This window comes from Pogona vitticeps, chromosome 10 (genome assembly GCF_051106095.1).
Source record: "Pogona vitticeps strain Pit_001003342236 chromosome 10, PviZW2.1, whole genome shotgun sequence".
Classification (NCBI taxonomy): Eukaryota; Metazoa; Chordata; class Lepidosauria; order Squamata; family Agamidae; genus Pogona; species Pogona vitticeps.
In genome coordinates, this window is record NC_135792.1 from 6,547,407 (window position 1) to 6,562,178 (window position 14,772).

Sequence of the window (14,772 nt, forward strand, 5' to 3'; positions counted from 1 at the left end):
CTTCCTTCCTTCCTTCCTTCCTTCCTTCCTTCCTTCCTTCCTTCCTTCCTTCCTTCCTTCCTTCGACTTCCTATACTAGTGCCAGATACCGAAACCATTCAGCTAGCCAGCAGTTCTGATGATATAGTGGGTCTATTCTCACAACCCAGATTCTAGGTCTCAGTTTATAGGGACCACCTTTGAAACAAATAAAAAAGGATCTCAATCAATTGGTCTAACCGATAAACCAAATAACTCTTCTCTCCTGCCAATGCACCTGTCTATGATCTGGAATATCAGCCAAAGCTACAGAAATTCTCACAAACCCACTTTTTGGTGTGTCATAAGTAATAAAGCAAAATTAAAAGAATCAGAGCGACAAATGACAAAGCTCCGTGCATCATTAATGAGTGATGAGGGTAAGAAGAACGGGGACGACTTTCCATGCATATCATAATGATGGCCTTGGTTGCGATTCTCTGGGTCTTTGTGTTTAATAAGACATATTGGGATAAAAAATTTAAGACCTAACACAATGCTCTCCATGAAAGCTGAAGTGTGCAAGATTCTCCCTCACTGAAAGTTAAGAGGTCAACAAGGGATGGCAGACTGTTGCTAGTCTACGTTTGTTTCACAAATGCTCATTTATAGATCATTTTTGTCCTGTTACTACTTTAATTTGTGATGTTAAAAAAATGCATAAAGTGGACATGAAGGCAGTGGGTGTTTCCCCACTGTTCTTCAGAAGCTAGTATTTAGAAGCATGCGATCTCCAATCCAAGGTGTATTATATGGCCATCATGGTTAGAAGCCGTGGCGAGCGGCTTCTCTGCAGTATGAGTCTAATCCCCTCTTCCAGCCATCCAAATTGGAGTTCATTGCCATCTGTTCTAAATCTCCCGCTGTTCAGTTTCCCTAGTTGACTGTGAGATCTAGTATGCCAAGAGAGGAAGGATGAGGTGCTTGCTCTATAGCACACTTTTTAAAATTTTGAATGTGTCTCTGTTTATTTATGTTCTTCATTAGCTAGAAGAAGGGCGGGCAACGTGGAACCCTTGGACTGAATGCAGGCCATGATTTTAGACTACCAACACCACGCGGGCCATGCTACTGCTACTGGTTAGACAAGGAAAAATGTTACCCCTGAAAGACGGAAGGAAGGAAGGAAGGAAGGAAGGAAGGAAGGAAGGAAGGAAGGAAGGAAGGAAGGAAGGAAGGAAGGAAGGAAGGAAGGGAGGGAGGGAGGGAGGGAGGGAGGGAGGATGGGAGGATGGGAGGATGGGAGGATGGGAGGATGGGAGGATGGGAGGATGGGAGAAAGGATGGGAGGAAGGATGGGAGGGAATGGGAAAGGAAGAGGGAAAGAAGGTGCTCTCTTTTATGAAAAATCTGAGGCTACGGCTGTAAAATAGGGCATGGCAGTTGGGTTTGGCCTTGGTTGGAAAGATTCAGGGTGCAGAGAAAATTGGTTCTGGAACGGCCTGAATCCAAGCCAAGCTACTGCCTCTACCACATGTCCATGGCCAGAAGAGATAACAAAACCAGTGGGTTAAAGTGCAAAACCACTATGTCTATTAAGTACGCCAATACCTCGTGGTCAAAGCTTAACAGGGCAGTCAGTCAATTGTGTTCTTTTGAAAACACAAACCTTTTGCTGCTGTTTCTGTGTCTTGTGCAACAAGAACACTCACAAGTTGGAAGGCTGGTGCGCCACTCCCTGCTATACTTCCAGTATACGGTCATTTGAAGTGCATGAATCCAGTGACTTTCTTCACAGCCCCTTTCTCTTACCTGGTCTTTTGGTATGTATGCATTACACACAGAGAATATATACATTGGAGACAGTAGGCTGGGCCCAGAAGGGGCTGATACCAGTACATACACACACCATTCTTGAGGGGGTTGCATCTTTTTAGTTAATGGTCAGGCTGGCTCTATCCTGAACATTGTTCACATTAAAGGGGACAAGATGAGTCCATAGAGCAGCTCATGGTTTGAGGCAAGAGACTTCAGGAAGTCACGTGGTTACATGATATGTATACCTCTTTCATAGGTATGCCCTCAAGTCTGCTTTAGGTTCTCCTTCAGTCTTTGGAAATAAGATTTCTAAATGCATCTCATGGTTGTACCTTAATTTGTCAGTCATGACAGAGGACTTCTGGAAAAAACCCTCCGGTGTTGTCCTTTGTGTTGTCAGCATTATGACTCACTCCCCAAAAGGCATGAAACATCTGTTCATTTCATAACCATTTTAGACCATGGCCTTTATATATACAGCTGGGGACAATTCCTTGTATTCCGTTTAGAGTTGCATCTTTTGATTCTGGATAGTTGACCTTGCTTTTTCAATTGCTTCAGGGCCAGGGAGATGTAATAATTATGACCAAGGAAGGAAGGAAGGAAGGAAGGAAGGAAGGAAGGAAGGAAGGAAGGAAGGAAGGAAGGAAGGAAGGAAGGAAGGAAGGAAGGAAGGAGGGAGGGAGGGAGGGAGGGAGGGAGGGAGGATGGGAGGATGGGAGGAAGGAAGGAAGGAAGGAAGGAAGGGAGGGAGGGAGGAAGGAAGGAAGGAAGGAAGGAAGGAAGGAAGGAAGGAAGGAAGGAAGGGAGGGAGGGAGGAAGGAAGGAAGGAAGGAAGGAAGGAAGGAAGGAAGGAAGGAAGGAAGGAAGGAAGGAAGGAAGGAAGGAAGGAAGGAAGGAAGGAAGGAAGGAGCGAGGGAGCGAGGGAGCGAGGGAAGGAAGGAAGGAAGGAAGGAAGGAGCGAGGGAGCGAGGGAAGGAAGGAAGGAAGGAAGGAAGGAAGGAAGGAAGGAAGGAAGGAAGGAAGGAAGGAAGGAAGGAAGGAAGGAAGGAAGGAAGGAAGGAAGGAAGGAAGGAAGGAAGGAAGGAAGGAAGGAAGGAAGGAGTCCTTAAGGCCTAACGTACTTTGTCTGGGATGAGTTGTAATGGACAGGGGCTGCAGTCTGTTGAAGCCTATGCCAAATGACACTTTCTAGTCTTGAGCTCACAAAACTTTTTTGTGTTTGATGACGTGGAAGTGGTGACACTAGTATTTATGCAGTGCTTCTACACTTCTTAACCTCATCTTAGCCAAATCCTGCACTCTCCTGCCCAAACTGCTCTAGGGATTGTTCTAAAGAGAAATCACAGATATCTAGCTATTTCTTTTATGTGTTCTTCGAAGGCTTTCACGGCTGGGATCCTTTTGTCCCCATACTCATTTCGATTTACCCATAGATCTATATATGCAGCTGCTCATGATACCAACATTCCGTGCCCTAACTATTCAAAGAATGAAGATGTCTGTGCCAATCTCTCACTGATTAGTTTCTTCACCTGTTGGTGAACCCTTGAAAGAGGAGAATAGATGGTGATGGTGGAAGGTCCTTGGGAGATATTGCCACCTGCGGGGACCAAGACAATAGGGACCTGTTTGCTAGATGAAAAGCACATTCTCTCCTCCTCCTTGGCTCTGATGAAGAGTAATTTGCATGCTGCCTGTAACACCACTGGTCAGAGGGAATTGATTCTTCCATCTTAGACAGAGCACTCTTAAATCCTTTGCTATTTCAACTGCTCTCCATTTGATTTTAATTAAAGCCTTGCTATGAATTATAAAAGAGCAGATCTTCAAAGTCATTAATTAAAGCCCCCTTGGTGTCTTTGTGCTAACATTATAATGACAAGGGGGATATGCAGAGAGCCCACCGACACATGGCGGGGCGGCGGCAGCAACATGGCAGACAAAGCTATTATTCTGACATGCTCGGTCTTGTGCTTCTCATTGTCAGAGAAAACACCTCCCCCGTGAATCAAGGCAGACGTGGAGAGGAAATGGCATGTGCCTATATGGAGCACTGCTCTGGAAATAGGTCACTCTGTGAGCTCTTCCCTAAGATGGAGCTCTGGAAGTGGACAGGTCAAAACAGCTCATGTATTGAATTTCACTGAAAGCTCCAGGTATCCATTCCCATTGCTCAGGAAGAATCTGTAGTTGTTTTTGTTGATGTTGAGGATGAAGGTGATCAGGATGGTGATAATGCTCTCCTCCTCCTCTTCCTCCTCCTCCTCCTCTTCTCCACCAGAAGGTGGACCACCAGTTAAAGGATTGCCCACAACACCTATGAAGACCATTGTGGTATAGAATGGCTGTGATCTTCATTGGTTGATGGCTCATCAACTCATGATGATGACAGCACAAATCTTCAAGTGCTGTTGCTGTTGTTACATTAGGCTGTAGAGCTCTTTAGCAAATGAAAAAGTATATCTCCCCCACCCCCAGCCAGTTATTTTTCATTAATTATTTGCTGTCATATTGGTTCCAGCTTATGGTGACCCTTTTCAGTATTTTTGAGGTAGAAAGTACTCAGGAGTGGTTTCCCATTCCCTTCTCCTGGGGTGCCCTGGGAATGTGCAGCTTGCCCAAGGCCACATAGGTTGGCTCAATTTAACAGGAGAGACAGTGTGGAATCAAACTCCTAACCTCTGGATCTCCAGCCAGATATCCAACTTACTGATCAGTCAGTAAGAGTGGGAAAGGTTCTGGCTAGCAAAAGAAGAGAGAGGCTTAAGGATGAGATGCACTGACTACCTAGAGGAAGTGACAGGCTTGAGTTTGTAAGATCAACATCAGGGCTCTTGAGGACATGATATCTGGAGAACTCTCATCCTTATAGTCACCCTAAGTCAGAGATGACTTGTCTGCACATAACAACAACACTGAGAAGTTCTGAAGTCTTGAAAAATCATCCATTCATTCTTTTCACTTTTAAACCACCTCTGGTCAGAATTTCCTGGGCAATATAAAGCCAGCAGGAAAGGGTAACAAACACCCTACAGCTTGTAAGGCTAAAATAAAGCTAGCAGCAGAATAAAGAGAGCCAAGCATTAAAATACCTAGGAGAATTTTCTCAAATCCTTCACCCAGTGTTTTAGACACTAGAACAATGATGCCATGAAAATTCCCCAGGGCAGGTGTTTCACGGGCAAGCTGATGCTACTGAAAAAGCCTTCTCCTGTGTCTATTCCCCTGGGTAAAAAAACTGGAAGTAACTTGGGCAAGTTCTCTGTATATGGAATTACAGGGTTACATCAGTTTGATGTAAAATCTGTAGCACTGTCTCTGTCTGTCTCTCTCTGTTTTCTCATCTACCCATATGCTGAGCCTGGCTTGCTTTTTAAATTGAGGGTTGATTCCTAAAATTAGAAAACATTCCAGTCCCCAGAAACATTTCTGCAATGTACAATCCTGGGAAACAAAAGTGAGCTGTAATTGTTGGGTCCTTTTGTCTGGCTTGGTTTTGCTTTTGTCTGCGGACTCTCAGTTTGGGAATCGACCACTCCTAAATGGTGGCATTCCATGTGAATTCAGGCAGAAGAGCCCGGCAGTAGAAAGGGCAGGAATCTAACAGCCAGATCACACTTTTGTTTAACCGTGGTTCTGGATAGTGTCATATGGAAGCCCCCCCCCCATTGTATTGAATGTTGACCCTTTGCACTGGTTTGCTTGAAGTAGACAATGTAACATACTGAGAAGCTGATCAGCAGAAACTACAGTGTAATTTCCGGACTTCGCAAACCAAATGGCAAGATTATAAGGGGTGGGCAGGAAAAGATCTGTTCGTGGACATATCTTTTGCTACAATCCTATCCTTTTCCAGAAAACCGAGCTGTTCAAAAATCTCGGAATCTCTCATGATAATAATCTGGTTGTGGAATATTGAGATATCCAGCAGCAATCAATTTTATGACAAGAGAAAAGAAAGAAGTAGATAAAGGGTGTGCCTGTCTCTGTCTCATTGTGTGTTTGAGTGTGTGTGTTTCTGTGTCTGCTCTTTAAATATAATGAACAATGGTTTCACTTTTTCTTTCTTTCTTTCTTTCTTTCTTTCTTTCTTTCTTTCTTTCTTTCTTTCTTTCTTTCTTTCTTTCTTTCTTTCTTTCTTTCTTTCTTTCTTTGATTTGAATGCCACTCCCATTAGGACCAAGGTACTATTCTGGATGGTTTACAACAACAACAACAACAACAGCCAATAACAACACAGGAAATAAATGAAAACGGAACTGCTATCAACAACTCCCATTAACTCCCATTAACAAATAACCAATGAAACAGGTGGCACTGAAAAATTATGCAGAAAAATGGCAGATGAAAGCTGAGCAGTCAACTAGGGCTGGTAGGGGAAACTTCCCTGGAAAGCTCCCTGTCTTCAACTGCCTCCTAGATGTCCACAGGGAAGGTGAACAGTGGATGATCACGGAACAAAGAAAGGCTAACTGCCTTAGAGAGAGAACAAAGGAGTCGACAGAAAAAGTCCGAGCCAGCGGAGCCTACTGGCAACACCCTGAGAGCTCTTTTATTTACTTAGCATGATTACATGGTATGTTATGAGAGAAAGAGATAGGATACTAGTTACCTAATTGTAACTAGGATAGGCTAAAATAACCCTTTGATCTTATGCTCTACATCTAAACAAAACTGCAAAAGGGGGGCTACCCCGCCCGCTGGCAGCTGCCGCATCCTGCCCGGAGTTTTTGCATGCCACTGGAACAGAATGCAGCTACAACCTTTAAGCAGAAGTTTTCCATAGTGAACCTCCTTTGGAAGCTGGTTCCACAAAGTTGGAGCCACTGCGAAGAAGACCCTGCCTCTTGTGGATGACTTATGGGCCTCCCACAGGGTGGCTACCTGGAAGAGCCTCATCTATGATGATCTAGTAGGTTGGGCAGATGAAATTGGGGAAAGACACTCCAACAAATAACTTTCGTTAGGAAAGTTTCAGATCTTTTCAACAGAGAAACACATGCCAGTGTCTTTCAAAGTTTATATGTTTTCACTGTAATGGTTTGTCCAAGAACCAGCAGGAAGACAAAAGGAGAAACATGTCTGGATCACATTTTGATGCATCTTTCAGTCCTAGATTTAGAAGAGGTAGCCATGTTAGTCTGTGCTAGTATATCATGAAAAAATCAAAAGAAAAGTAAACAATTACAGGATCTCAATAATAGTACCAATGATAATAAACAAACTTCCCAATCCGGTGTGGAAATGGAACAGAAAAGGAGCTGAACAAATTCTATGTTCTATGAACTTTGTTCATGTGCCTCTTCATTATAGGAGTAGGCATAGGGGGTTATGAAAGGCAGATAACCTTATTAAAAATGTGCTCATAGTCACTTAGATGTGAATCACATTTCATAGGGTTTATCCCCTAGACATTGTGGATAGGACTGTTATTCTATGTGGAGTCTGGGTGTGTAATTACATGGAGTGTGTCATGAACAAGGCAGAGGAGGCATTAAACCAAAATTTCTGGGGTTAGTGGAAGCTGCCCTGGTCATGAACTGTCTAAGGCAGTGATTCCCAGGCTTGTGTCCCTTTGTATGTTCTTGGACTGCAACTCCCAAAAGCTTTCACCACTAGCTGTGCTGGCAATGACTTCTGGGAGTTGTAGTTCAAGAACATCTGGGGACCCAAAGTTGGGAACCACTGATCTAAGGCAGTGGTTCTTAACCTTGGGTGACTCAGGTGTTTTTGAACTGCAACTCCCAGAAGCCCCAGCCAGCACAGCTGGTGGTGAAGGCTTCTGGGAGCTGCCGTCCAAAAACACTTGAGTAACCTAAGGTTAAGAACCACTGATCTAAGGGATTAAAGCTCCCCAAATCTCACAGGGACTTATGTATGTTTTCCAGACTTTGGTTCCAGGTTTACAACAGACTGTTAGATTACTAATGCCTTGGCCGGATGCCATATTTGAAAAGTAAAAGATGGAAGTAAGACCATGGGAGCCTTAATGAATTAAGCCAAATGTGCCATCTATCTAGTCTAGTGCCTCGATTCCATTAAGAAGATGTTGGGTTGGGGAACACTGCTCTGTCCATTCTCCAGAAGAAAAAGCAGATCCATAACGTAGTGGTGGAATAGATGCCTTGATTGCAGAAGGTTTCAGGTTGAAACCACCAACATCTCTAGAGAGGGTTGGGGAGGAAAAGAAATAGTGTGAAATCCTGGGGAGCCTCTACCAACCCATGGGGTTCAAAAGGCTCAGATAGATGGATCTGTGGCCTCTCTAGGAATTCAGCTGTTTCATTTCTTCTGAACGCTTGCCCTAGGAGGGGTGTCCAAAATCCTTTAACTGCCCTGTTGCATTTCACTAGCCCACACCGGACATCCAAGCGGTTACAAAAAACATACAGAAAAAACAAGACTCAAACCTAACCACCACAAATGATAGAGTTGAGCTATCCTTTTGTTGTTTAGTCATTAAGTCGTGTCCGACTCCTTGTGACCCCATGGACCAGAGCACAGCAGGCCCTCCTGTCTTCCACTGCCTCCTGGAGTTGGGTCAAATTCATGTTGGTAGCTTCGGTGATACCATCCAACTATCTTGTCCTCTGTCGTCCCCTTCTCCTCTTCCCTTCACACTTTCCCAACATTGCCTTGTCCTACTTTCCATTATAAGGCATTCAGGAATTTAAGGATACTGCAAATGTTCCTCTACACCTCCTTTCTGTCTTTCAAAAGGGAAAGGGGGGGGAGCCACATCTCTCAATGCCAAAGTCACTTGACCCTCTTTCAAATTAAAGCCGCAATTCAAGGACCACCTTAGCAATTCCTATTGGGCTAGGCTGCCTTTCAGTCAAGAATAAATGCTAATTATCCTTCTTCTGGAACTCATAAATAAAGGTCTGTTGGCCTCAGAAATTTATCCAGAGTGAATGTTGGCTCTAGTTACACACTCTGACAAAGTTTTGGTGGGGAGAAAGATTCAATCTGGGCCTCCTTTCTCTCTTTTTCAGTGGGTATCATGGGTTAAAACATGATCTGTCTGTTGCTACCTTAAAATTCCAGCAAAACACACATCTGGCAACTGCCCTCTCTCCCCCCTCCTTCTTGTTTCCACTGGTTTTTCAGACTTCCTCTGGTGGTGGAGACTGCCCATCTGGATGTTTTAAGCATACAAAGGAATTGCTGGAGCAAGCGAAAAAAAGCGGGAGAGCCCCCGAGGAAAGTTAAAAGATGTGCCGATAAACCCCTGATAAGACTTGACAACAACCGCCAAGGAGCAAAAAAAAAGGAAGTGCTTTCTGGAGAAGAAATAGAGGGGCATAACAGGAATCTAGCAACAGGATGAAGGTCTACATTTCCCTCAACTTTGTGGGCTGTGTTTTAGAAATCCTTCTGATCCAGCTCTCCATCTTTCCCCCGACCTCAGCACCCCCACCACCAACCTTGAGACTTTCAGAAGACGTGTCGGGTCGAGAATTGATACCATCACCCATCATAAAGTTTCCAGGGGATGTTTCCCCCAGAACGGACAAAGAACTGGCATTGGTAAGTTTTTCTTTATTGATATTCTTCCCCCTTCCCTTCTTCAGAAATGCTCTGCAAGGACTTGCTAAGGACAGGATCGTGAGCCAAAATGTTAACCTTCTGTCTCTTAACTATTGGGAAAAGGGGGAAGGGGCTGGCAAAGTTCTCAGCTTTCCATTAAGTAGCAATGTGCCTCTTGCAAAACTTTTGAACGTACAGCCAAAAAAAAAAAAAAAAAAAAAGCCAACGTGCACATCCTTGCAGTTTTGAATAACTGCCCTGTAGAAACCTGCACAGAGGTATCCCTCGGTTCCTTGAACGATCCGGGCCTTAAATAAAGAGCAAAAAGAAAAAGAAAGCCATTCACATTGTAATGTGATAGAACGTTGGTTTGCCTTATATCGTTCTCACCATGCCTAAAGTATTGCCATTAATAATAGTAATAATTATGTTCGGTCAACTTAGTTCTGACTTATGGAGACCCATTTCAGGGTTTTCTAGGTAGAGCATGTTCAGAAGTCCCATTCCCTTCTTCTGGGGGTGTCTTGGGACTGTGCAGCTTGCCCAAGGCTACCCAGGCTGGCTCTTCTCTCAGGAAGCACAGTGAGGAATTGAATTCCCAACCAGATGCCTAAACCACTGAACTTTCCAGTTGGCTATTCGTATGGTGAAAACAATTTCTTCCTTCAATCAACCATGCTCTTGAAGTTTCCCAGGCATCATCTGAGCACAGGCTGAGTAGCAATTTAGGGTTGGATTCTGGCTTGATTTTCCGGCAAGCGTAATGACTAGTCAGAATGCAGCTCTGTCTGAAACAGCAAAACTTCCCCTTAAAATATGGATCTAGGTTGTGTAACTGAATCTGAAGAGTTACTGGAGAAACATTTCCTGCTATTGTGGCTAGGTGAAAATTAATATGAGAGAGAGAGAGAGAGAGAGAGAGAGAGAGAGAGAGAGAGAGAGAGAGAGAGAGAGAGGTGTTTTCTTGAGCATTTGTTTTCTTTTTTTAAAAAAATACAGTCTAGAAAATAAAACTTAGGAGAAATGAAGGGTAACTACAAATTAAGTTACCTAAAACCCTCCTATGAATGTTCCCTATGAATGTTCCCTCTTTCTTTGCTGGATTACTCTCAAGTAATTGTGCATAGTATTACAGCCCAACAGCAGAATTCCATACATGTTTGCTCAGAAGTAGGTCCCATTTGAGTTTAGGCTTGCTCTCTAGGTACTGTGCTTTGCATCCTGAACTAAGGGTGCCATTCATCCTCAATGGGTAGCCATGTTTCCTCCTCACCTGCTCACTCCCAGTCCCAATTGAGGAGTGATTGATGGCTACATTAGACATTAACCGCTAAACGCAGGACACAGAGGTGAAGTAAACCATGTGCTAGGAAAGTAGACATCTTTTTCCACTAGAGGGAGCACTCCTAAATATGCACTACATGTGCATATAGTGTGATCTCAAGTCTCGTTTCTAGGGCCAACATAGAGACATGCATTGCTCAACCAGGCATCCTCAAAATGTCAACCTCAGCTTTGGAGACAAAGGAATGACTTACTTAAACATATAGCACAGCCAATGTTTGCCTCAACTCACCACAAGACTGGGTTTGCCATTAAGCTAATCACAGACAGATGGAAAAGACAGACTAGGATAGTGATTGTGGTCATCAGTCTTTGTAGACCACAGTTTTGAAACCTCATTTTAAGCAAAAACTGTGCACAACACATTCCATTCCCTTGAACGTCGAGACTTCCTGGAGATGTCATGTGTTTCTATTGTGATGCAACATGGGCTCCCAATATTTGGAGAGAAAGCAGAAAAACAGAGGGAGAAAATATCTGGGCACATCAAGGGGTGGAATTCTATAGGTCAAAAATGCTATTGTGCTAAGGAAGCAAGAGGCAGGAAAAAATTATTCTTTGGGACGGATCTAAGAATGGGTTACACAGAAAGAAAGTGGTCTCTGTGTGTTAAGTGCCAACATGGGGGAAAGACTGCTAGGTGGTAAATAGCTTTGGCTGTTGTTTTTCTGCCGACGGTCCTAGCAAAACAAATCTGCTCAGACAAGTATTGTGCTCCTCATGATCAGCTAGCATAGCGGCCTCTACCTAGACTCAGATCAGGGGATTAATCCTTGAAAGCAGTTACCCTAATCAGTCACCCAGATAAGGAGCAGGAAAAGGCAATGAAAAGGGTCAAAGGAGGGAACTCCTCATAAACCAAGAAAATAATCTGGTTAATCTGGTAGAGATGATTGGCAGGAGATAATCTGGGGAATAAATCAGCAGAAAGACTTGGGTTCACTTTTGTTATCCTTAAAGAAAAGACCGGATAGTGAGTAAAGAATGGTAGTATATAAACATATCATCACCGTTGTTTTAGAACTGCAGAGCTGGAAGGGATTTTATTGATTATCAAATCCAGCCCCTGTCAAGGAATCCTGATGGGGAAGCCAACTCCAAATCTCTGGTTCCACAGCCAGAGACCTAATCACTGAGCTATCCAGCAGTGATATGTATGAGAGAGTGGAATCTATTGCCATTAAGCACACACCCCTCTCTCAAGACAACAAGACCTTTTGGATTGCAAGATCTGCTCTGTTGTTATTCTTTACTAGAACCCTAATTTCCCCCGAATGGAAAATGACACCTAAGCCTATTCAGGCATTCTAAAAGAGGTTGAAGGAACATACAAAGAAGAGAGAATGCTAGTCCAACTCTACTCTGACCTTTTACAAGTGCAGGTGCTAAAAAGAAGACCTTGTTCTATTCATGTGAGCCAAAACTCCTGGAAAAGCAGAGTCCTGTGTTCCATTGGAAGCTGATTTACTTTGCCTAGAAGCCCTATTCTGTTTTTACCTTCCCAGTAGGTATGAACAACTTAGGGAGGACACAATAACAATCTCCCTTCTCAGATTCATCACATTGCATATAAATATAACACCGAGCAGGCATGGGTAATCGCTCCTCTCTAAACATATTGATAACAACCAGGAGGTAATGGCTGAATAGGGCTAAACTTGTCTCCAACCTGAAGGTAGTAGCCTGTCCTGGGAATGAAATTTATGAGACAGTCATCAAGCAGGATAAAGCAGGATATACAATTTAGTTGTAGCCTCTTCCTCGGGACAATGAGCAGAAGCCCCGACAAGGATTTACCTTGTTAGGGCTCCTCCTCTGGATCAGTATACCCACCATAGGGATGGAAGACTGGAAATGAAGTCCAGCACACCTAGACAGAATCAAGATGGAAGAGGTTTCTCTGTACTGTACTTCAGGAAGCCTTGAAAACAGGACAACCACTTCCTGATTGTCTGTCCATTTGCATGTACCTATCTTGCTTCACCCACTGTTTCTGCACTTTGATATGTTGGATCTCAAAGCCCAGAATCCCCAGCTGACATGGCCAGTGAGCAGGGATTTGAGGACCTGAAGCCTGACTCTTCCAGAAGACCAAATGTTAAGAGCTATAACCAATCTGGTAGCTACCATTTGTAAAAACAAACAAACAAAACAAAAAACACCCTGCTCTCACTGGCCAGCTAGACCGAATTCATACCCAAAGATAATCAGATATGATCTCATGCTTAAGCAGAAAAATGTGTTCATTTGTGACTGTAATAATGTTGTGGATTTCTCCCCCCTTCTGTTAAAGCAATATCTCAACAAGTACTATGGATGCCCCAAAGACAACTGCAATCTGTTTGTGCTCAAAGATACTTTGAAGAAAATGCAGAAATTCTTTGCACTGCCTGAAACGGGAGAATTGGACCAAAATACCATCGAAACCATGAAGAAACCCCGTTGTGGCAATCCGGACGTAGCCAATTACAATTTCTTCCCTAGAAAACCAAAATGGGAGAAAAACCTCGTGACCTACAGGTAGGCCATAGCATCTGATAAGGACTTCTGTGAAAATAAGTTGTCCCAAGGGGAAAGTCATGTATAGTCAAGGAGTATTGCCTGCGGGTGAGCCTTTTCACAAGACCATCTTATGCTGAAGCTATGGAGAGAGACGTATATAGTGAGGAGACTTGCACCTCAAATGTGGTTGTAAGAGTTGACTTGGAATGCAGCTTCTTCTGTTCAGAAGAGGTACGTCCAGAGCTAATTCCAGTTTTAGTATTGCGTACCCTTTCTGAGTGGCTTTGCTTTCTCCAGTAGCCCTCACTTATCCTCAGCCTTTTGAGTCCAACTGCACAGCTGTCCAAAACGTGATCAGTCTAAGAAGCTGCTCTGCTTCCTCACTTTTGTTCAAGATGAGGAACATCAATCTTGGCAGCCAAGTCCAGACCTCCTGAGGTTCTCCAGAGAGCCATAATCCCTTGGAAGGCAGGAAGGACAACAGGTGATTGAATGTGTGGTCTTCTGTATGCTTTCATCCTTCACTACTCACTATGCTCCCTAAGACTGATGGGAACTGTAGACTAATAACATCTGGAAAGGCAGATGTTCCCCATCTCCAGTTTAGAGCCTTGAGAAAGCAAACTATGAATGAGATACAGGCGAACTTTCAACAGTGGAAGATGCCCCACACTTCACACGTTTAGGTCTTGATGTTCCTTATTATAGAGGCCATTGCTTCGCCAAAAGGGCTGCCCCATTATTTTAGAACATCTTGACTTCTAAGAGCCTAAAAATGGCTCTTCCGTTCTTTCAGATGCTGCTACACAGGCTCCAGAGTGTCTGCCTCTCTCGGTCTCTTTCTTTCTGTTTTTAAAAATCATCTGGCGCTTTTAGCTGGAGATGATATGAACCCCAGAGGCCATGTTATGTCTGCAGAAAGAAAGCAGACCAGAAATTACAGAGCAATCTGGGCAGCGCATATTTTAACAAGCACTTCATCCTCCATTAAAAGTCTGGTTGGATAAGTCTTAGACTGGGGACGTACAGCAGGACTCCTTTAATGACTTCCATATCTGTTTAAGCCCTGGGGCTCAGTGCTTAGTGTCTCTGTATGCACACCTCTTTTTTCCCTGCGCCTCCCACAGATCAGATGCTGCTGGCCAGGAATGAACAACGGCACGCTGTTTCATTCACATAGCCAGGGTCTCACCTCCAGTTTCCAAACATATGGAATCAGGCTGAAGCTTAGCTGGGGGAACTGTACTGAACATTTGTAATCATCACTCCTAGAACTGATATTACTGTTTATTACTTGGTAGAAATAAATGTGGTCTTTCTGCAGAAACAACATTCTGAGCTGAGAAATATCTTTCCTGAGTATAAGATGCTAACAATGGTGTTAGCTAATGCAGAATTTTTACTTATTTGTTTCTCTTACCTTGTAGACACATAAATTTTGGGTGGATTCTGAAGCTGGCTTATAGGCAAATGGCTGATATTTATGAGTATGCACATCTAAGAAACAAAGGATGGGTCATTGTAAAGAACATATTATATATCGCAACTTATTGTTTTGTATCAAGTTAGAATAGATTAAACTTCTTTATCACCCCCAGTTATTTGAAAGGGAACTCA

The 14,772-nt window shown here is 43.6% G+C and overlaps 1 protein-coding gene across 1 annotated transcript in view; it reads left to right on the top strand.

Moving 5' to 3' along the window:
• Positions 1 to 8,180: 8,180 nt before the first annotated feature.
• The window catches only part of MMP2 (matrix metallopeptidase 2), a 29,511-nt gene continuing 22,919 nt past the window's right edge, over positions 8,181 to 14,772 (top strand). Inside the window, exons 1-2 of the mRNA XM_072980954.2 lie at positions 8,181 to 9,309; positions 12,947 to 13,173. Coding sequence (XP_072837055.1) covers positions 9,106 to 9,309; positions 12,947 to 13,173 — 431 coding nt within the window. The 5' untranslated portion in view covers positions 8,181 to 9,105. The remainder of the gene's footprint in view (positions 9,310 to 12,946; positions 13,174 to 14,772) is intronic.